Source organism: Polyodon spathula, chromosome 3, assembly GCF_017654505.1.
Source record: "Polyodon spathula isolate WHYD16114869_AA chromosome 3, ASM1765450v1, whole genome shotgun sequence".
In the NCBI taxonomy this organism is placed as follows: Eukaryota; Metazoa; Chordata; class Actinopteri; order Acipenseriformes; family Polyodontidae; genus Polyodon; species Polyodon spathula.
Window position 1 is genome coordinate 16172478 of NC_054536.1, and position 25018 is coordinate 16197495.

General features: G+C 35.6%; 1 protein-coding gene across 1 annotated transcript in view; it reads right to left on the bottom strand.

The window, feature by feature from the left end:
• Nucleotides 1–909: 909 nt before the first annotated feature.
• Nucleotides 910–25018, bottom strand: part of sugct (succinyl-CoA:glutarate-CoA transferase) — a 141885-nt gene continuing 117776 nt past the window's right edge. The window contains exon 14 of the mRNA XM_041244518.1: nt 910–1884. Within this exon, the coding sequence (XP_041100452.1) occupies nt 1721–1884 (164 nt within the window). The 3' untranslated portion in view covers nt 910–1720. The remainder of the gene's footprint in view (nt 1885–25018) is intronic.

Here is a 25018-nt window from a genome sequence, read left to right on the forward strand (position 1 = left end):
GGAGAGACAATGGCAGCTCTGGACCCCCTGACAGCGACCTCTGGAGGGGAGTCCCTGAAGATGGCAGACGGAGCTCCACTTCTCCCTCGTGCTCGATAGCTGACGGCTTCCTTTTCTGGTGCTCCGGCCCCAGACTTTCCAGTGGCATAAAGGTTGCTGCTGGCGTTAATACCCCCTTGGGCAGCTCCGTGACGACATCCCCGTGCGGTGTTGTGGTGGCATCCCTGGCTGTGCTGGCATCCCCTGGCAATTACATGCCCGGGCGGTGACATGCAGGCAAACCATAGCGGTGACTTGGAGGCATCCTTGGGCAGTGACGATCAGGCAATTATCTTACGACCTCTCGACCATAATCTGCACGAGTTTAATAATGATGTGTGACTGTCAGCTAATTAAATACTCAGTAGCTGATCAGTTACACATCCTCACAAGGTTTATTAAAATAATAAAACAATAACAAATAATGACAGACAGCTTTTCGTCCGCCCTGTAAATAATAATACATTATAATACCGGCTTTTCGCCAGGTTAGATATTTACAATAAATTATAATACACAAAAGTAAATACTAACAATTATTTACAACAACTTTTTCGGTTCATCACTGAATAAAACCATAACACCCAAAAAAATAACTGGCAACATCATGTTGCTGGTTTGTACGGGTGGGTTCGTGGTTGCTAAGCCTGTTGCGAAGCAAATGATGAATTGACGCAAATTAGGTGTATTGCACAAATCTGATGATTGGTCAGTTGCAATGTCTTTGCACACTGCCGTCCTTCTTAAAGCTGTTTTTTTTATGCAGAAAGACAGTCGTGCATGATTGACATTATTTAAAATATGTTGCCAAACCCACGTTTATTGGTTTAAACAAATAAAAAATGAATCTTCGGTTACTATCGGTTAAAACTGAAAACTTCAAGCCCATATTATACATATTAAGGATTAAATATCACATACCTGTACTTAAACAGACATGGCTATAATACAATTTCCAGAGTTTATTCCTAGAAAACCTTTTTTCATTAAATATTTTAAGGTCATTATTTTGTGGTAGTGTTTTTGCAGTTTCCTTTTTCTTTAAAAATTTTATACATATTACATATTAATGTATTGTCACAGTGTTTTGTGTCATCGCTAGGGATGACATATACAGCACCAAGTTGTAGCAAAACGTGACAGAATGCTAGCAAAAATGTCAGTACTGTAAAGTGAACATGCTCTTTAAACAGTGTTGAAGAGATCTGTATACAATCATTGTGCTACTGCACTGAACATGGAACTAAACAGCAGGGATATTCAAATAAAAGCATGTGTTTTATTGTCAATAAATTAATGTATACAAAATGTAGTTGCATAATGTTGTGACTATCTTTATACATTATTTTTTTCAAAAGTTTTAAATATTGATTTGACAGGTTTAATTTCATATAATTTAGTGTTTTTTTTTCAGCTTTCTTTATGATATATATCAAGTATGAAATGTCATATACTTAGAAAATGGACATGGCTACAATACAATTTCCACAGTTCATTTCTAGAAAAATAGTTTTCATTATGTTTAGGTCATTAACTGTCCTGCAGTGGTTTTGCAGTTTCCTTTTTCTTGTCAGATAATGTATTTCATAAACTAATCACAACATATTTAATACTTGTACAACATGGTACAATAATAAGAAACTGATTATTTATTTTTTTCAGATAGTGTAGTGCAGATAGATTAGTGCTGGCTATTTTGAGTGATGATCCCAGCTTTCATCAACTCATTAATATAGTCATCATCGTAGGCCAGTATGCTCTTCAGGACCTCTACGGTGTGTTGACCAATTACAGGAGGAGGTTTTGGACTGGACACTTCAAAGTCACTGAAACGAACAGCAGGGCCTGTAAAGTAGAGTTCAGTGAAAACATCAACACAATCTTAAAGTAGAAAATCAAGAACAATCAAAGTCAGAAATAACCTTCAGCTCAGGTACTCCTTAGATCCTGAAAAGTTTCTCTCTTTCTCTCTCTGAACACTCAGAAGTTGGTTATAATTATAAAATGAATAAAAACAGGATGAATAGAATAAAAATTGTATGTAACCTGTTCATTCTCCATATATTGACAGATTATTTCACATCATTGTAACAAAAATAATTCTAACAAAATTAAGTGTCAGTTCGTCTGAACAAGTATTATAATTCAAGACTGTTAATTTGAGTACATACTGTTACGGTGTCCATTTTAGGACATCCTCAGACCTCATCCCTCCCTGAGTCAATCGTCACCTCTCCTTGAGTCAATCCTCAACCCTCCCCGAGTCACCCCTCCTCGAGTCAATCATCAGACATCAGATCTCACCTCTCCTTGAGTCAATCCTCAACCCTCCCCGAGTCACCCCTCCTCGAGTCAATCATCAGACATCAGATCTCACCCCTCCACGAGTCAATCCTCAACCCTCCCCGAGTCACCCCTCCTCGAGTCAATCATCAGACATCAGATCTCACCTCTCCTTGAGTCAATCCTCAACCCTCCCCGAGTCACCCCTCCTCGAGTCAATCATCAGACATCAGATCTCACCCCTCCACGAGTCAATCCTCAACCCTCCCCGAGTCACCCCTCCTCGAGTCAATCATCAGACATCAGATCTCACCCCTCCTCGAGTCAATCCTCAACCCTCCCCGAGTCACCCCTCCTCGAGTCAATCATCAGACATCAGATCTCACCCCTCCACGAGTCAATCCTCAACCCTCCCCGAGTCACCCCTCCTCGAGTCAATCATCAGACATCAGATCTCACCCCTCCACGAGTCAATCCTCAACCCTCCTCTAGTCAGTCGTCAACCGTCCTTGAGTTAATCCTCACCCATCCTCGAGTCAATTGTCAGGCCTCACCCCTCCTCGAGTCAATCATCAGGCATCAAGCATCAGTCCTCGAGGTTTTTTTTTTTTTTCGGGGAGAGTGAGGGGTTGGACAGAGTCGTCTGAATCACCCAATCAAACAAGAGCAAAAAAAGCTTTCGTTGCTTCCATTGTCAGTGTAGCTGCTGATTGGTGCATGCGTTTTTACCTTTATTTAGCATTTAATATGTATACAGTAAGCATTTTAAAAAATACTTTAAAAGTTACGATGTGCAATTTCATTATTTGAATTTGTTTGGATTTTAATTGTAAGGCATAAGAACATAAGAAAGTTTACAAATGAGAGGAGGCCATTTGGCCAATCTTGCTTGTTTGGTTGTTAGTAGCTTACTGATCCCAGAATCTCATCAAGCAGCTTCTTGAAGTTTCCCAGGGTGTCAGCTTCAACAATATTACTGAGGAGTTGATTCCAGACCCTGACAATTCTCTGTGTAAAAAAGTGCCTCCTATTTTCTCTTCTGAATGCCCCTTTATCTAATCTTCATTTGTGACCCCTGGTCCTTGTTTCTTTTTTCAGGTCGAAAAAGTCCCTTGGGTCGACATTGTCAATACCTTTTAGAATTTTGAATGCTTTAATTAGGTTGTGGCGTAGTCTTCTTTGTTCAAGACTGAACAGATTCATTCTTTTAGCCTGTCTGCATATGACATGCCTTTTAAACTTGGAATAATTCTGGTCGCTCTTCTTTGCACTCTTTCTAGAGCAGCAATATCTTTTTTATAGTGAGGTGACCAGAACTGGACACAATATTCAAGATGTGGTCTTACTAATGCATTGTACAGTTTTAACATTACTTCCCTTGATTTAAATTCAACACTTTTCACAATGTATCCGAGGATCTTGCTGGCCTTTTTTATAGCTTCCCCACATTGGCTACATGAAGACATTTCTGAGTCAACAAAAACTCGAATTTCAGTATCTCCTATATGATATTTATAATGCACATTTTTATTTCCTGCATGAGGTACCTTACACTTTTCTCTATTAAATGTCATTTGCTATGTGTCTGCCCAGTTGTGAATCTTGTCTAGATCATTTTGAATGACCTTTGCTGCTGCAACAGTGTTTACCACCTCCTATTTTAGTGTCGTCTGCAAATTTAACAAGTTTGCTTACTATACTAGAATCTAAATCATTAATGTAGATTAGGAATAGCAGAGGACCTAATACTGATCCCTGTGGTACTCCACTGGTTACCACACTCCATTCTGAGGATTCTCCTCTAATCAGTACTTTCTGTTTTCTACATGTTAACCACTCCCTAATCCATGTACGTGTGTTTCCTTGAATCCCAACTGCATTCAGTTTGAGAATTAATCTTTTGTGCGGGACTTTGTCAAAAGCTTTCTGAAAATCTAAATAAACCATGTCATATGCTTTGCAATTATCCATTATCAATGTTGCATCCTCAAAAAAATCAAGCAGGTTAGTTAGACACGATCTCCCTTTCCCAAAAACATGTTGACTGTCTCCCAGGACCCTGTTACCATATAGGTAATTTTCCATTTTGGATCTTATTATAGTTTCCATAAGTTTGCATATAATAGAAGTCAGGCTTACTGGTCTGTAATTACCTGGTTCAGTTTTGTTTCTCTTTTTGTGGATCAGTATTAAGTTTGCAATTTTCCAGTCTGTCGGTACAACCCCTGTGTCATGATCTTTGTTAGCGGTTTGTAAATAACTTCTTTCATTTCTTTGAGTACTATTGGGAGGATCTCATCCGGCCCAGGGGATTTGTTTATTTTAAGAGCTCCTAGTCCCTTTAACACTTCTGCCTCGGTTATGCTAAAGTTATTTAAAACTGGATAGGAATCTTCTCAGCACACAGCATCAGACATAACTTTTTTTGGGGCTTTTTTTTTTTTTTTTAAAACAGTTTCGATTGACTCGGTTGAGGTCTGATGTCTGACAATTGACTCGAGGAGGGGTGAGGATTGACTCGAGGAGGAGTGACAATTGACTCGGAGGGGTGGCGATTGACTCAAGGAGGGATGAGGTCTGAGAATGTCCTAAAATGGACACCGTATACTGTACCACATGTAATGTATCATGAAGTAAAGATGGTCTCTTTGGAATTCAATATATATGATTTTGAAATTTCTATCAAATCACATTTAAATTCCCACCATGTTTTGTAAAGTGTTACTGTTCTACTACACAATCTACCTTCAAACAAAAAAAGCATATAAAGTCAAAAATAAGAATAAAAATCATTTAACATCCTCTTTCATGACAGTCCAGTGTTAGACTCCCCGGACCCATTAAAACGGTTGACAATCATTGGGATGACTGCCTATTTATTTCCCATATTTTCTGAGCTGATGGTTATCAACCAAATTACTTATCTCATTTACATTAGATTCAGCATTGCAGGTTGAAGTCCTTCCATAAAGTTTAATTCACTACAATGCTGTTAAATGTCAGGATCCACCACTTTTTAAAATTTAAATCATGACCCGAAAAAAGAGAAAGCTTTCTTGGAAGGTATTCCACTGATGTTTATCAACTTATGGGAATTTTCAGTAAGTACCTTTTGAAAATCTTTTTTAAAGAACCAATACAGTAACGATGCTCATTAATTACCTGTGTTCTTTACAAAATCAAATCCAATCTTGGTATCCATTTCCTACTACAAATGTTTCATGTAATGACTTTTTTGGTCTCTAGCTGGCTTGAAAATGACATTTCTGGATGTGGTTTTTTGGGGTTTTTTTTTGTTGTTGTCAACTGATAACACTATGTAACACAATTTTTGTTCCTGGGTAGTAAGTGTTATTTCCTAATTGCTTATGCCTCAAAAGTATAGAAAATGGCCATTATTCCCCACAAACTTTGCTTTTGTGACCAGGACAGTAATATTTCAAAATATCACTATTTCCAATGGGAAAACAGGCAAATGTGTGTCTTTTCATTCACATAGTCAGAAAAAAACAACATATGAATACAAATTAACATGTATTTACACTAAAGTAATACAAAAATGACTACAAAAGATTTAGAAGTGAGTAGTTTTTCGAGATTTACGATTATACTGTATTTACAGTATAATCGTAAATCTCAAAATATACTGTATTTACAGTAGAATCGTAAATCTCGAAAAACTACTCACTTCTAAATCTTTTGTAGTCATTTTTGTATTACTTTAGTATAAATACATGTTAATTTGTATTCATATGTTGTTTTTTTCTGACTTTATGTGAACGAAAAGATACAAATTTGCCCGTTTTCACATTGGAAATAGTGATATTTTGAAATATCACTGTTCTGGTCACAAAAGCAAAGTTTGTGGGGAATAATAGCCATTTTCTATACTTTTGAGGCATAAGCAATTAGGAAATAACACTTACTACCCAGGAACAATAAATAAATAAATAAATTGTTACACAGTGTAATTGGTGATTGAAATTCGACAAGTCCGGTCTTCTGTTCTGAAGCATCAATGTGCTTTGTTTACATGCTACTTTGTTATCATCCCCATTTGTTTTCATTCCCCAAAGGAAACTTCAGTTTTTCATTTGCACTTGCTTTCCTCTGCAACACCTGGCATTGTTGCTATTACTTGCCACTTAGAAATGGTGTTTTTACATGGCCTTATTAGCAAATATCTTCTTAAATAGATTAAAAAACAAAAACAAAACTAAAAAAACCAGAATATTTTTAAACTGTAAAGAACTCTTCACTTATATACAAATATTCATGGAGTTATAGTTCCTAAACATTGTTTCCTTGATCCTTCCCCAAAAAGAAAGCACAAACACAATGTATTGTTTAGCATTAGAGCTTCTTTTATGAAACAACGATTGTCATAAAGAAAGGAAAAGTCTATGCAAATGCTGTATCTCTCTAGTGTCCCTCGAAGGCAAACAGACAATAACAAAATTTCCATTAGATTACAATATAAAAAAACACATATGGCAGCAAATCAAATAATACCTTGTTGCACATCAAATAATATATTTTTTTAAGGTCTCAGGATACCATTTTAGCCATCAATTATGAACCATGTATGTATATTTAGCATGTCAGAAATATAAAACACCACATGTATGAACTCCTAATAGTGTGTGCAGCTTCCAAAAAAGCCAAAATCACATGCTTAAGCCTGAAACGCATTGACCACACACATACTATTGGCACAGGTCCAAAAATGTCCATTTTTCAGCAAAATGTTTCTTGAGAAACTCTTAATGATAGTGCCTGGTCTGGGCTAGGAAGACAACGTTTTTGAACTATAAATATACATTTAAAAAAATATGCCCACTAGCTCAGTTAATCAAAAGAGAGAAAGGAATGCATATGCATTGTAATATGGTGGAACATTATCATTTTAAGGTTAGAAAAAACTGCTGAGCCCTGCATGGTATCTGACTAAAACACTCAGTTAAGTTACAATAAAGGGATGTATGCAAATGGTCAGGATAATGATGAAAACCATATGAGGGAGCTAAAGCATTTAGCACATTCGCACAGACTATATTCCCTTTAAAATGACCACAGTGCAAATGGCTTACAAACGGTATACATAAGTGAAATCTGTGTGACATCAATACAAAGTGCCAAAAAATGGGCCTATCACTTAAAACAGCGGACTGGGCACAGCAGGCTCTCTCTAGGAACGGTTAATTTCATCAGTAAAGGATCCTTCTCAAAATGTTTTCATCCACATTAATACTGCATGTTTAGTATAAGGAGAACTGTGTTGAAATAGAAAAATGCTTTAGATTCTATAAATGTATGGTGCCCAGATTGTTTTCTGACGTCAACCTTTACTTGCTTTGAATTGTGGTGGCTTTATATGAATACCTAAACCATTACTGTGCAGGCAATATAAGTAAAGATACAACAGTATTCAAGGCACTCGGTTCTTTAGATGCAAGTGTACGGCCGATTCTAAAGATGTATCATGCTTATGGAATCCAATATTTCTTATACAAAATTCATTTCTAGACAACCACTCCAGAAATTACTTTTGAGTATGTGATTTATGGTTGCACTTATACAAATGTTCTTTTCAAACCTTGTTCATATGCACGCACCATGCTAAATAAATACGCTTTTCAAATTGCCACTTTAGTGAACCTACAGTTACAAGACTCACCACGGGTAACTAGCATATGTAGGCAATTACAGGCCGATTTTCAGTTGTTTTGCTTATGAGCTAATTTTGCAGTGCTCCACTTTCCAGACCTTTTTTCTTCCCCAAAATATTATTTTTAAAAGCATGTTTTAACAGGCAATCATTTGCTCCCCTTCCCGTGTTGCTCCTATGCATCACATTATCTCAGTGCACCTGTTGCTGAGACACAATTTTCCATCTGAAAGGAGGAGCACAAGAGTGCGTTAAACTAAACTATTTTACACCTAGTTCAGGGTGCTGCAAAATGAGGCGCAAGTGAATCTGCTTATCTATTCCATTCTCTCCTTCCTGTATCTCTCCTCTGTCAACTGCTCATCAAAACAAAACAAAACAAAAAGCGAATTGCTGGTGTGTCCAGGTCTTTAGAGTGCTAAAAGGTATGGTGCAAACTAGATATACAGTATACACATGCAGGCATTAATTAATGGGTTAACTCTTCTTAACTTTGCTCATTTTTACACCTACACAAACCTGCTGTATTGTAATGCTGTTGGCTCGTCGATCTGAGTGCCTCTCGTGGTGACACGTTCTGGCAAAATTGAGCTACAACAGTATTACACTGAAAGTCTTAAGTCTTAATAGCTTTTACCCTTTTCCAAGGTGCTATATAAACATTATTGTTATTTGTACTTATTTTTTATCAAGCAACAGTTAACAGAATTGAAAAAATATTAAAAACGAAAGACAAAAAATACATCTTTCTGCAGAAATCGCATGTTTACAGAAAATGCAACAGAAACAAACTTCTGAAAACTGTAAAATAAACAGTGTTCGAAATCTCAAGCACATTTCAAAAAAATACATTATTTATTTATGTATGCAATTGTGCATTCTCTCATTAATGAGAAATTGTGCCATTGGCAAGTATGTATACCCGGAATCTAGGAAGACTACAAATAAATGTAAGGACTGGTTCATTCCATTAATATTTTTAGAAACTTAAAATTGGTCTTTTTGTATAAAATGCAAAAGAAAAAATTGGAATACATGAAAAAATAGAAAACAAAACACAGCTTGTGGCTTACCTTTTCTGTATTCAAATTTACTACCACTGTATTCCCTTTACACAGCGCCCTCACGGGAAACAGATATATCATCAAGAATCATTTTGTCTCTGTCACAGTAACATACAAGGATAATGGGAACTGATGTGCTTTTCACAGTACAGTGCAGATGTTATGATGATGTTGTCTGTGTAATAAATTGCTGCAAACACCAGAATATAATCTTTAACTAATTTCTCTAAACTCATTTATAGGATTGTTAGCTTTTAATTCATGCATGTTGTAAGAGAGACACCCTGATAGGGTGTGCATCCACAGCATTAACTTGAAACATGTTAAAGCACACACACTGATGAAAACCCATTAGACCTATTCTATATCTGAGTAAGTTTACCTTTTTCCAGATTTAGCTTGGGTCTAAAATATTTCAGAAAGCTACTGGTCCGAGGGATTTATCACCACTGAATTCTGGGATTTCCAAATTCAAACTGGTTTATATATTTATAATTTACTAAAGGACAACACTTGGTAAATGTTTAGTTTTGGAGCTTCCAAGGGCATTTTTTTTATATAGAACACCAGAAAGGTATAGAAAAGGTTAACTAGTCTAAGTCACACATCTTAAGCTCTCAGTCACACACATACTGAATCGTTATTGGAGAACACCCCTGCAACAGTTAAATTTACTTAAAAAGACAGGGTTCCAAGTGTAACGTATTATATCACTTACCATAATGTTTTAAATATAACACTCACCTTATCAACTTTTACTGTCAGTTGAAAAAAATGGGTTAGCTTCATTTAGGTTTTGACTTGTGATGCACAGGTAAAATGCACTCAAATATACTGAGCACCTTGTATATAACGTGCCGCAATGCTTCTAAAATGTGTAAAATGGGTGTGACATGTTCGTAAAATTACAGACATTCTCCTACCAAACTACAAACAATAGTGTGACACTGACAACATTTATAAATGTGTGTAAGTGATATCTCCAGTGATACCAAGGTCTGTTATTATGATTTAAAATAACAGACTGATGCCCATTCCAAATGATTGCAATATAACTGTATATAATGTGCATGACTCTGCAACCCTATCAGAAAAATAACATACTATACAGAATACTATATTACAATAACCTTCTCTTAAATAATCTAAAATCTAAATATAACTCTCAAAAACCTTCGAAAAGAGTCTTAAAATGTTAATGAATGCAAATATTTCTAAAGAAACAGTGCTGGCAAATGAATACACCAATACTTATTTTACTTGTATACACTACCTGACACTTTTGTAAAAAATAAAACAAATTAAAAATAACTCTAATTAAATATTGTTCTGAAATGTATGTAGAATAAGATCAAGTTTGGAAATACTTTAGATTTTAAGCCATAAAAATTTATACAATAAAAATGTTATTCTGATAACCTAAAACCCTAACCTGTCTCGCGTATATGAAATGAGGGAGTGGCACGGTACAGGTTGTCTTAGAAAAACTGACTTTTTAAACTTACAGGGATAGCAGCCCATATTTTTTTTTTTTTAATCCAAGTTTACATGTACCTATCAAACAAAAGCACCCCTTAAATTCCTGTTTCATAATTCAATGGGTCCATGCTGATAGCTGTCATGTAAAGTATGAGCTTAGAGGCAGTCAAACAGAGGGTTTGTCAATGGTAATACTAAAAATAAAGTAATATTCCAAACATCCTGATATCAATGCACAGTCTGCAAATAGCACTTTTAGTTTAAGCCTTAATTGTATACTTTATATTGTAATGTGAATTTCCAAAATTGTACGAGCATTAAATGTATGTGCCATCTTCTACTTTCCAAGTCATTTGTAACTTGTATAAGTCTGTGTGATTTCAGAAAATAGTGTTTTTGGTTTATTGTGTGCCTATTATCTGCTTCCCTTGCCTGTTCTTGTTATGGTAATTATTAACGGGAAAAGACTCTCCAGAATGCTAATGACAATAGAGTTTCTTTGGTTTTTCTTTTCTTTTTGTTTAATTTCAATACTCAATACTAATGACATGTCCACATCATTAGGATGCCACAGATCTGATTGCTGGATACAGTGATTCCATTATCTTCTAAACACTTGGTCCTTCAGCTTTACAACAGCTATTACTCATTCACCATAAATCCCTCTCTGGGTACGTTATAAGACACGTTCTGTTTTTTTCTAATTTTAGCAAATCTGTCTTTTGTAATTATTACATTTATTCTTCTCTGCCTATTGATCAGAAAGCTAGCACTGTGAGGCTGAAGTGTTATGTTTTCCTAACCTCCTTAAACATGTAAATTAAATAGTAATCCAAAAGGGATAAATTATGAATGTGGGAAAGACATATTAACCTCACATAATACTTATACCAGTAAATTCCTGAAAATATAATGCTTGGTAAAAAAGAATATTAGATTTCTCTTTTTAATGTACTCTCGGTATATCAAAGCAAAACTGAGATTTTACTACTGTATATTTGTAGATAGATGAAATGGTAGCCGTATTAGTTCAGAGATGATAGACAAAGAGAAGGAGAAAGGATACCTTTTATTGGACTAACTAAATAATAATTATTCACAAGCTTTCAAGACCTCAAAGGTCTCTTCTTCAGGTGAAAGCATTCAAAGGTTGCATCAGAATTATTCACCTGCAGATCCAAAAATGTAATCTACATGATTAGATGTAGCAAATCATCCAATGGTACTTACATAGGAGAAAGCAAACAAAATCTTCAGACAAGGATAAATCTACACAGACACACCATCAGCAACACAATTACCAGCACTTCTATTGGTAACCTTTTTAACATGCCTAACCAGTCTCTGCATGAAGGCAATTTCAAAAACAAACAAGACAGGAGAACTTGGGAATTTAAATTAAAAATAAAGGACTCAATCAGGATACTGGTTTCCTACCTCATGACAATCTATAGTACTTGTTTATATACATTGCATAAATGGCCATGACAGGGTCTTCATCTGGTGGTCCTCCATCCACACCATTGTCAGAGCAGAAGGAAGCAAGCTTTCTTCCAGGACAACCTTGTATTGGCTTGATTCATGCCAAAGCTGCCCGATTCCAGCCTTTCTGAAGCACCCCCAGATCATCACCGATCCTCCACCACATTTCACAGTGGGTGCGAGACACTGTGGCTTGTAGGCCTCTCCAGGTCTCCGTCTAACCATTAGACGACCAGGTGTTGGGCAAAGCTGAAAATTGGACTCATCTGGGGGTGCTTCAGCAAAGCTGGAATCGGGCAGATTTGTCTTTGTGAAGGACGCATGAATCAAGCCAAGTACAAGGTTGTCCTGGAAGAAAACTTGCTTCCTTCTGCTCTGACAATGTTCCCCAACTCTGAGGATTGGTTTTTCCAGCAGGACAATGCTGCATGCCACACAGCCAGGTCAATCAAGGTGTGGATGGAGGACCACCAGATCAAGACCCTGTTATGGCCAGCCCAATCTCCAGACCTGAACCCCAGTGAAAACCTCTGGAATGTGATCAAGAGGAAGATGGATGGTCACAAGCCATCAAACAAAGCCGAGCTGCTTGAATTTTTGTGCCAGGAGTGGCATAAAGTCACCCAACATCAATGTGAAAGACTGGTGGAGAGCATGCCAAGAAGCATGAAAGCTGTGCTTGAAAATCAGGGTTATTCCACCAAATATTGATTTCTGAACTCCTCCTAAGTTAAAACATTAGTATTGTGTTGTTTAAAAATGAATATGAACTTATTTTCTTTGCATTATTCGAGGTCTGACAACACTGCATCTTTTTTGTTATTTTGACCAGTTGTCATTTTCTGCAAATAAATGCTCTAAATGACATTATTTTTATTTGGAATTTGGGAGAAATGTTGTCAGTAGTTTATAGAATAAAACAAAAATGTTCATTTTACCCAAACACATACCTATAAATAGTAAAACCAGAAAAACTGATAATTTTGCAGTGGTCTCTTAATTTTTTATATATATATATATATATATATATATATATATATATATATATAGATATATATATATATATATAGTGTGTGTGTATGACATGCAGCTTTTTTCCTTACGTTAGAATTTAAGTGATTCAAAATGGGTTCTTTTTGTTAATGTTCTGATGCAACCTTTGAATGTAAACATCAATCTCTCTTTCCTACTTCTGCCTGAAGAAGAGACCTTTGAGGTCTTGAAAGCTTGTGAATAATTATTATTTAGTCCAATAAAACGGATCACTTCTCCTTCTCTTTGTCTACTGTATATTTGTAACCCTTGAAAAAACCTTTAAAAAAATAGCACAGATTCTCTGCTGTTTATGAACTCCGTGCAGGATTGCTGGAAAACAGTGTTTCTGTAGCAGGAAAAGGCTAAACCACATGTTGTAATTTTTAAAAAACGTGCCTCTATAATAAAACGTGTATATATAGAAATAACATATACAAGGAGCACTAACAGGGACACAAACATTTTCTGTTCAACTGGCAGTGACCGTTAAGAGGCTTTCCACATCAGAGAACCTTTGTTTCATGAAGCCAGCAAAACTTTCTAACAGGATTGCCCTCTAGTCTCAGGTCACGTAAGTTATTTAAGTAAATTTACCAGCCACACTACAATAAGATGTAGACAGGCTGGAACGTCATTGAAAAGAAAGCTTGGGTTGCCTTTGAGTATCAGAATCTAGCAGCTGAAAATCTTTTCACCGCAAGGCCAACTGGGGAGAACAAAAGGTCAGTTCAGATATAAAGGTTTTGTTTTCACATACTGACCTCCACTGTCAAACTTTAATGGTTTTGTGGCACAGTAGAGCTCTATTAGAAATACAATGATAATTTTGTTGATGAGAAGCCACTGGAAACTTTCATTATATGCCTGAGTAATAGAAGACATGGAAATGATGTTAACAGCTTGTGGTTTCCATTTGGAGCCTGTTTCATTTTCCCAACAGACAAACACCTTTCAGAGGGAGCAATATTGCACTTAAAGCTGTTATTTTGATCCTGTATCATAGGTCAAGTTGTGGAATTCAATCTCTCGTATTTTATTATTTTGGGATAAACGAACTTCTGAGAAAAAAAAAAAAAAAAGCAGCATCATTGGCACGTATAATGCTACTTATGGCCAGGCATCCGTCCCACTTTCAAACAGCAGGTTTAATGTAGACTGCCACAGCCAGTGTAATAATGGTACTTGCTGATATAGATGAGATGACATCATATCCCCTTTCATTGACACATTTGTTCCTTTCAGTGGCTCCACTGCCAAAATAGTTGGACTATATACAGTATATTATATATAAATAGTCAAATGCTAATCTTTTGGTGCAACTTTTTCACTTGTAACTACTGTATTCCACAATTTCACACCTGCTTTATAGCAAAATAGCTCTAAAAAATAACAGATACCATATAACTTCTGTACTACAGTACACTGATCAAAATTGCCAAATGAGGGTAATAAAAGACCCGAAATTACCTTGTCTAGCACAGTTGTATTGTGCAGTAGATCAGTGTCTCAAACTTTATAGAACCTTTAGTAGTATTTACAAGCATATTGAAAATGACTTTTTAAAATATGTATATTAGTATATATATATATATATATATATATATATATATATATATATATATATATATATATCTATATATATCTATATATAGAATTGTAGTCAGTAGTCAAATATAAGGATATTGTCATATCTTCAACAGCTGAAACAAAAAAACCCCTCGTCTTGTCAAACAGTTTAAAGTTGCTTTTGCATTCACTTACATTAGGCGGATAATTAAATTACAAATGGTTTCTGTACATCAATAGGCAGAAATGAACAGCATGCATACCTGTACCAAGTTCAGTTCCATCACTCCCTGTGTAAAAGTTAGAAATCTGGAGTGGGTCCTAAAATTGGCAGGGATTACCCCTATTGGCTATGTAGAGGTAATACAAATAAACTTGGCAAAATAAACTATTTGTTACTATTGGTTCAATCGGCAACCTAATTACTTTTTCGATTATCGTATCGGCATATGTCAATGATAATCGCTGCATTGACATTTTATTTTTCAAAATAAAGAACAAACATATATATATATTTTTTTTTCACAGAAGATCCAATAAGTAAAAACACTGTTGTGCATAACACTTACAACAAAGCACAATTTGCATTCAAATTAGAACACTTACGATTATAAAAAAGAAAAACAAAGGACTTGAGTTTTTACAACTAAAAAGAATGTGTGCGTCCACATCAGATGTCCCTTTAACACTGTAATAATAAAAAATACTATACTTTAACAGAAGTCATTTCTATCTGAACTATAGTTGTTCATTACTGTAAACGAGTGCAATCGCACACACAGTGGTTAAAGTCAAACCCGTCTGTCCCGCAGGGCTTGGCTTCTCCAAAAATACGATTCTGATCAGACTAAAAACCCAGCGCAGTGGTGCAGTGACAGCGCCCAGCCAATCAATGCTGAGTAGGTTTGCTATCCAATCAGGGATAGGCAATAATCCTGTTAAGAGACAGAATGCGCTTATTTCACCGCAAGGCTCTGTTTTGAATGTAGGAGTGGTAATCATTTCGATCAGGTCACTCACCGAGAGAATACGTAAACCACGCTTCATGACACAGGAGATTGCCCTAGTACTCCAGCAGGACATGTCTTCAGAATACCATTTCAGAGCAGTGTTTTTTTTTTTTTTTTTTTTTTTTATGTCTCCGCTCCATTTTTGCACCACAGAATTGTTGTAGTATTATTATTATGATGATGATGATTTATTATTTGTATATATGACAGCGTAGCTGTGTTGTTTTGGTATTGTTTTGCAGCGTGGATGGGAAGCCCATTAAAAACCTGTGCAGATTGTGACCGAGGGATTATCAGGTAATTGATAGCTAGTTAATCCCTCAGTCACTAATATAAAAGCCTGCAGCTCTCCCTGCTCTGGGTGAGTGTTCAGAGGAGAGAACAGAGCAGTATAAAAACCAAAGCGATTGCCATTGAAAGCGACTGCCCAGGCTGACCTGTGTTTTTGTTCGAGATTTGTGCTTGTTTAATATTTATTTTGCTCTGTGAACAGTGTTTTTTTTGTTAAAATATTTTAGTTATTTTTGTGATGTCACCACGCGGCTACCCTGTCACATGTGCATATTCTTATTAAAAATATCAACATATCAGCCTTTCCTGGGTTAAGCCTAGACCGTTTTGCTGTTCTAATATTACCAGCAGTAAAAAAGACCCTTTCACTAGGCACACTTGTTGCTGGCACATTCAGGTGCCTAATATTTAAATCAAGAAAACATGAATAGGCCTACTTCTGATCTGGCTTGTCCAATGCGAATGTAGAGGCCTAAAGTGTGTATCCTAGCAACATGCTGACGTTGTGTATCTACCATACTATCACTAAAAGAAGTGCATTCTCACACATTCAAGGTTTTAATGCAAACCGGCAACAGGAGACTTCAAACTGGGCTTTAATTTGATGCATCAATTCAGCAATATGTAATCAAAGCTCTGGAAATTTAAGGACAGATGATGATCGTGCATCGATTAATTGTTGCACCCCTATTTGTTACACATTACTTCCCTTATTTCCAGCTTAGCTGCTTCTTGTGAGTGTTTATAGATCCTGGGTTCAATCAGATATGCAATTGTACAACAAGCAGCTTTTTTTCCCAAACCTTTTTTTTAGTCCCATTATTTTAAAGAATACTGAAGTACTATATATATTCAAATATTTTTTAAGTGAAATTCAGCATGCATAAAATCTGATTCTAAAAGAGTCTGAGGAACTACAAAGGGTTACCAGAGGAATTACAATAAGGTCAAATAAATTATTTAAACCCACAGCAAAACAACCAGCTATAAACAGACCACGTCTCCTCTTTTACAGATTCAAATGTAGTGGTAGAATATTTACAAAGCAGCTGCCACATCAGAAATACACAAGTATGTGGTTTAGAGGAAATGAGCTGCAATGTCCCCAACATTATTCATTTTGCACTGAACACAACAGATTATTCTACTTTGTAAAATGCCTTTCATATATTGGACACCTCAACAACAGAAACAGTTAAAGAAGATCTGGTTGTGAAACAACAATCAAAGCAGAAGCTAAATCAAATGAAGATGTTTTGGGCCTAGACTTGGTTTACCGAGTGGAAGGACAGCCAATGGGTTTTGGCACATCTTTAAAAAAAAAAAAAAAAAAAAAAAAAAAAAGATGCCAGAGATTCTGTCAAACATCTCCAGATCTAATGGATATCGAATATACATTGCGAGTAGATCATTGTGGTATCTAGGCAACCAACCATAAGTTATTCTCAAGTACAGTAAGCTGTAAAATGGAATGAGTATGGTTGTTTTTTCATTTATCATTTTTAATTAAATAAGTCCAACAGACTGCAGTAATCAATTTACTATTTTACGAGATAAGAGTTTATAAAAACGCCATTAACTGGTGTTTCTGGTTTTTCTACAGGCAATAGCCAAATGGCATTAGAAGAGATCATAAATTTCTCTGAGGAGACACAGCCATTGCAAACTACTGGGATTCTGGTTTGGCTGCCGCTAAAAAACATCCTTGATCTGTTCACTGTTTTTTTTCCCGCTTTATCTAACCTGCTTTGTGGTTTAGAAATTCCCTATTAACATATATAATTCTTATCTTTATTTTTCCTCTAAAAGTCAGCTAAAGAAAGTATCTGAAACTTTCCACCACTGACCTGCAGTGGCCTTAGCGGATATATGAACCGCTGAACCTGAAATCTGGAAAGAAGATAAAGGAAGTAGCGTAGGAGGACATGCACTGAGAACTTCTGTTTATCTTGAGTTTTTAGGACTTTCACATGCCAGGCTCAGATTATTTAAAATAGCGAAAATGTGCTTTCAGAGAAATCTTGCATACTTTCATCGGAGATGTATGTTTATCTTGTGTCAGTTCCTTCTGAATGGCAAAATACAAGCCTGTTAGAGTAATTGCTCACCTCCCTGAATGAGCTCTTCAGCAAGTTTCCAGATCCTAGTCACCCCAGGCAGGGGTCACTCCTCTCCATCATGAAGAGACACCTTCAGGAGCGCAGTAAAATAGTCTCTATGGAATCGTTTACCAATTACCCAATGGCCTGCTTATCAGGAATGTTTACTGGCAAGCACTGGTGGCTGCAGCTACTGCAGCAAAGCTATTGTGATTAAACAGCAGGGTTCTCACACTAAAGCACATATAGAGAAAGGAGAGGTATTTGTGTTTTGAGTGTTTTTTTTTTTGTTTTGTTTAAATCGAGAAACGTTTAATAAATATCCATCAATACTTGAAAGTTCAAATAAATACGTTCATAGTTCTGTTAGTCACATGACATAATTTATACTATTGGTTTTAATCAATTAATGATGAGTCGATTAATCATTTAAAAAATAACTGATGGATTAATCTTGCGGTATCAAAAAAAAAAACACATCTTGACAGGTTACTTACTGGAAGGTATAACCAAACTTTCACAACATCTCAGAATGAAGAAAAAAAGACTGCAACTTGCAACATTTGCATATTGGTGCATTCCTTTCGTGGCAGTGCTACTTTATCGTATCATCTCAGTCACAAGTAAGTATTTTATTCAACGTATTTCTTTCAAACAATATCAGAAAATTAACATTGAAAAACTTGTTTGTCTGAAAAACTGTCTGGCATACTGATTAAACTACAGTGTATATAGACTGTTAACACTTAAGCTGAAGAAAGCTAAAGACAATTCCAATGCTGGACACTTTTAAATGTTACTTCGTTATATACACCCCCGCCCCCACCCCCCACTTTTTTTTTTGCTTTTAAAAACATGATACACCTTTTAACCCATCCTCAGCACCGCTGAAGAAAAGCTTAATGTTTTTGTTATCCCTCCCTTCCCTTCCAATGAAATGTTAAAATTAAAAATAGCCAGGTGTTAAAATGTTAAAATTAAAAAGAGCCCCCCAATCCATAAAACACCACAAACAGCAATTACAAACTAAACTCCATTTTAAATGACTCACTTTTACATGAAAGCAGTTATTTTTAAACTGTGAAATTACATTTATGTAAATGTATAAAAAAAAAACATTAGCTGGCATTATTAAACATTTGCAGTGAATAGTGTAAGATGTAATCTAAAGCTACATTCTAAATGTAATCATTAAGCACATATTGTGTTATAGTTGTAGTACTGGTACATAATTGAGCTGCTGTTGCTTTAAGAGAGTGGTTTTATGTGTTGCAGTGCTTGCAGGGACAGTGGAGGAGTTATCAACTGGTCTGTATAAAAGGCAGTGAATTTTCACTTAGCTCTCATCTTGTCAAAACAGGCAAAAAACATAAATTACCTTCTAAGGGTAGTGCTGTGCCATTTACGTAACACAACAACCCCCATCCCCTTCTTTTGTAAAGTGAAAAAACATACCAGGGTCTTTCTTTAAGGCACATTGACAAGAACTTTATTTGATCAGAGGAATTCTATTTTGTGTAAGGAACAAGTATTCCACAGAACTGAAAGATAATTCCTGTTCCTCCATAATGGAAATCTGTTTATCTGACCACGGTGTTCTCATAATAGAGGTAATACAGAAGAGAGGCATGCTTTCACTCACACAAAGATGAATAGATATCCTCACTTAGTCTTTCTATTTTGCTTCTTGAAATACAAAGGAGAACAAGACTGTATCCTCCCGACATGAACGCTTAGCCAAAAGAAAGTAGATTACCTTCCAACATCTAATAAAGTATTATTCAAATATACTGCCTTTCAATATAAATAACAGTAACTCTCTAATTGTACAACTTCTCGATTTTATAAAGTTAGTAAGGCTACTTTGAATTCCTAAAAACCTGTCTCTAAAATAATGGCTAATTTAATGACAGTTTGCCTTTACCTACAACCTTGTCAACTCACTGACTTTTTAGCCAGTTACTGTTCAACACAAATGCATGTTCAATGTTACAAATATAATCCGTCATGACTTCTTTTCTTACTGAGAAATTGCTGAAGCACACTAGGCAAAATCTTTGGTACACTGTTTTATTAACTGCTCAAAACAAAGCATTAACAGCAATAGCACATTATGAATCTACACAGGAGACAGCGGGCTTGAATTGTAAGAGCTGGACTCACAAATCTATATTTAAGGGCTCCTGTGTCAGCATCTCTTTAAAAGCCAAGCCAGTAAGAGGAAGTTAAGATAACCAGCTTGATTTAGGAAACTCCAATCTTGCCAAATATTTTATTTTGTGATTGCAGCTTTTCTTTTTCATTTTATCACCTCCAATTTATTTTATAATAACGGTTTCAAAATAATATATCAACACTGTGTATTCAAAATGTTGTTTTTATTTCCATTCCCCATATCAGCTACACATATAGCTCATATAACCAAAGTCATATAATGATATAAATGGAATCAACCCTAAGATTTATCATGTGGAAGAAATGGGTGACCTGTGGAAACATCTCCATTAGCAAGCATCTCCACTAAAGATTCATTTCTTTAAATATCATCCTTTCTACTGCTTTAAAATACAGCCTCCACACCCTCTCCACCCCAAGGCCAGAATCACACACTAGCTGTTTGAAATAAAAGTCAACCCACAACCTAGATATTACATTGATGTAAGGTTCATGTAAAGGTTTTATCCTTACACAAGGGGTCAATAACCAATTTCAATGTCAGAAGCAATTGTTTTTAATATTCTCAAGGACAGGAAAGGGGCTGCAAAATAGCTGCTGAGCATAATGTCTATTCAGTCTGTGCATGACCATATGAACTTTAATGGGTACCATCTTCATATAGGGACTAATAATTCAACTGCAATTACCCCACGTCTGAGATAATCATACAACTTTACAGGTCCATGACAGTTGTTTCCTCCCAGATCTCCACTATTTACACTAATCTCAAATAAGTATTGAGACAGATGGATAAATGCAGAATGACTTTCTTCCCTGTTTTACCCTGAGAGCTAATATATTGGCATCAATTAATTCATAATCATCTTCAAATTATGTAAAATATTTTATAATTTGCCTGGGGGTGGGACATTTATTAGCCAACCAGTATATCAAATTTGGTATATCCTACATGTCTTCTGTATAGAAACGGCATATACCGTTTACAATTGTTAGACCTCAGCATAGCTCAGACTCTTGTATCCACTAAATGCAACTACAGTCAGCACTTGGATATCTGTTACCCAGATACACGTCAGTTGCGTTTTACCGCCCTTGTATTAAGTAAAATCAATTTGTAACAAATTGACACACTTACCCGTCACACGTGATTTCTGACTCCGTCACCAGTTTTCTGGTACAAAGCCCGTCTCTTCACTGTTACAATGTACTTGTTCAACCGTCACAGCTGGCCTTTTTATTTTATTTCTGGCACGGCAAATCAGTCTGTCTTTTTATTATTGTGCAGTTACACAGCACTTCCTCCAAAAACAAAGTGAACGAGACCAGCTATGGTAATGTAAAAGTTAATAATTAAACAGTTTTAGATACTGTGATCTTTTTTTTTTTAAATCTGTGATCTTTAGTTGCTTCTGTGCATTTTCATTTGCAAGTGAACTGTGCCCTTAAGGTCTTATCGAGCACTATATTTTGCAATTTTGAATACTGCCTTTGGATACTGTTTTAATTCTGGAAACTGGTGTTTTTTATTTTTAGCTTTTGCTAAATTTCATTGCCTTTTATGCTGTTGGGTCGTTAATGGAGAATTTTACATAATGCTAGTACAATGCATACTGGATTTAAAAGTAGGTACTGTATCACAGTCCACGTGTCGTCTATTTTGGCAAGTGATATTTTCAGAGCCATATTGTTCTGAATTAAAATACTAAAATACTATTGAAAATATGGTACTGTACCAATAAAAAAAAAAAAAAAAAAAAAAAAAAAAAAAACTACAATACATCTAAATGAAAGCCTACTTATTTTAAAACAGTCCTTTCAGCTATGTATTTTCTGACATTGTATCTTTTTTGTGTGAAAAATCGAACAAGTGTTTGCCTTTTACAGCTGTGTTATTCCCCCCCCCAACTCATGAGCTAACAAATTTAAATGAAAGAATCAATGAAATACCCCTCTGGATGAAAAACAAAACTAACAGGAGGACCGTCTTCAAATAGTTAAACATTTGAGGCAAATTGTTGTAAATATCCTGCCTTGACCCTGCTGAATCAAATCTTCCAAAAGTCACATCTATATTTATTCAAAAGAATAAAAGAAAAGATTAATGACATTATAGTAGCTTTGATATCCAAATGCAGAACATTCAATTGATATTCATCTTTTCTATTTTACATAATAAATCAAACAGTCCAAAAAATTTCACTATTACTGGTCTCTGGCCTCTTTTGAAAAATCAAACACATAATACATCAATGACCAAGAGAGTTTTAATACCTGCTATACTTCTTACTGAAGCTCCTGGCAATCACATCCTGCTTCAAACAATATAACAAGGAGGACACGTTATCACATTACTGCTCATTGACCTCATTGTTAAAATAATTTAAATGAGCGTAGTTAAAAGTTTTTTAGCTTTAATAATACAACTGCCTCTTTTGTTTTCATTGAACCATACTGGTTACATCTGGAGAAATAGAAGAACAATAATGTTCTTGATGTAGCGTCACAAAAGTAACCATATGGGCCAGATGTAACTTATTACAATCAACTCCACTGGAATGAAAGGAGGGTGATAACCTTCCCAACATTAAACATAAAAGGAAAGGGCCTTTAAAATGATGATGAGGATGCTGATTATTATTATTATTATTATTATTATTATTATTATTATTATTATTATTATTATTATTATTATACTTTTAAATCTGCTTCAGGCTGTTTACAGAAATTAAAATACAACATGTCAGATCTAGTGCCATAGTTGCACCTATATTATTATGCAGTGCTGAATTATTTGTACTGTATATATTTTTTTTATTTCCAACTTGAATTCTTTGTTTTCAGCTGTTGAAAACAGGTTAAACATACTTTATTTTCCAAACATTGTACTTGTGATATAAATAGAAAACTCAATGAACGTTCATAGAGCGCTGTGGCTTTCACTCATGAGGAATAGGTACTGCACGCAGGAAATAAAAATGTACATTACAAATATCATATGGGAGATACTGAAATTGGAGAAGGAATCTATGAAAAAGACCTAGGAGTTTTTGTTGACTTAGAAATCTCTTCATCTAGACAATGTGGGGAAGCTATAAAAAAGGCTAACGATGCTCGGATACATTGTGAAAAGTGTTGAATTTAAATCAAGGGAAGTAATGTTAAAACTGTACAATGCACTAGTAAGACCTCATCTTGAATATTGTGTGCAGTTCTGGTCACCTCGCTATAAAAAAGATATTGCTGCTCTAGAAAGAGTGCAAAGAAGAGCGACCAGAATTATTCCAGGCTTAAAAGGCATGTCATATGCAGACAGGCTAAAAGAATTGAATCTGTTCAGTCTTGAACAAAGAAGACTACGTGGCGACCTAATTCAAGCATTCAAAATTCTAAAAGGTATTGACAATATTGACCCAAGGGACTTTTTTGACCTGCAAAAAGAAACAAGGACCAGGGGTCACAAATGGAGATTAGACAAAGGGGCATTCAGAACAGAAAATAGGAGGCACTTTTTTACACAGAGAATTGTCAGGGTCTGGAATCAACTCCCCAGTAATGTTGTTGAAGCTGACACCCTGGGATCCTTCAAGAAGCTGCTTGATGAGATTCTGGGATCAGTAAGCTACTAACAACCAAAAGAGCAAGATGGGCCGAGTGGCCTCCTCTCGTTTGTAAACCTTCTTATGTTCTTATGAATAGACGTAACCAATGGCTTGTGTTATTCAGTTGCCTCATTCTGGGAATAAGCACTCTATGACTATTCATATATTCTATATCTATATTATATATATATATTATATACCCTATATATATATATATATATATTATATATATATATATACACAGTGCTCCCTCGCTAGAAGGCTCTCAGTTATAACGCGCCTTGGATATAACGCTCCTACAGCATGTCCCCCAATTCCCTATACTAACTTCTGTCTCTCCTTTTTGATACAGTATCTGAACTGAAGAAAAGCTGCGCTGGCATTTAATAACACAGACATCTTATTCAGTATTCGTTTCATAGCTAAATAAATATTACGCCTATTATGTGGTTATCGTTCCTAATGTATTTACTTTTTTGCTGTGAGAGGAGCAAAGACGCTTCAGCCCCCCTCCTGCAGCTGAACCTGGGGCGAGCGTGAGCCCATGCCCTATTCCCCTCTCCTGACCCGCTCTCCTTCTCGCACTTGGTTTGCTTGTCTGTCACTTTGAACTGAATTCCCGACCACCGTTTATCCGGGCTATTTATAGTTTAAAAACTGCTAATTAAAATGATCCACGAGTGGGAATGTTTCAATGTTACCTTTTTTCTTTGATTAAATACAGAATTGATTACATATGGCTTTAGGCATGGTTAATGCACAGAAAGTTACATTTTTGCTTCACTATATGTGCATTATACAGAGGGAGTTATTTTATTTTGTATTTTAGTGGATGTCTGTTGTTATTTCCCGAGGTGCCCCCCCACCACCTCCCCCGTTTATAACGCTCTTCAGTTACAACACTTATATTGTGTGTCCCCCGAGGCTCGCCTTATAGCGAGGGAGCACTGTATATTCACATCTGAGACCAGTTTTCAACAATTCCAGCAATTATGACCCATTATAATGCACATGGGATTTAATTTAATCTTGTTATCCATGCTATTGATTCTGACACCTATTTATGATTTAAATAATATCTATATATATATATTCTATATATATATATATATATATATCTATATATATATATATATATATATATATATATCTATATATATATATATATATATATATATTTTAATTTTATGCTGCGCGCGATAATTGGTATAGAAAACATGTTTTC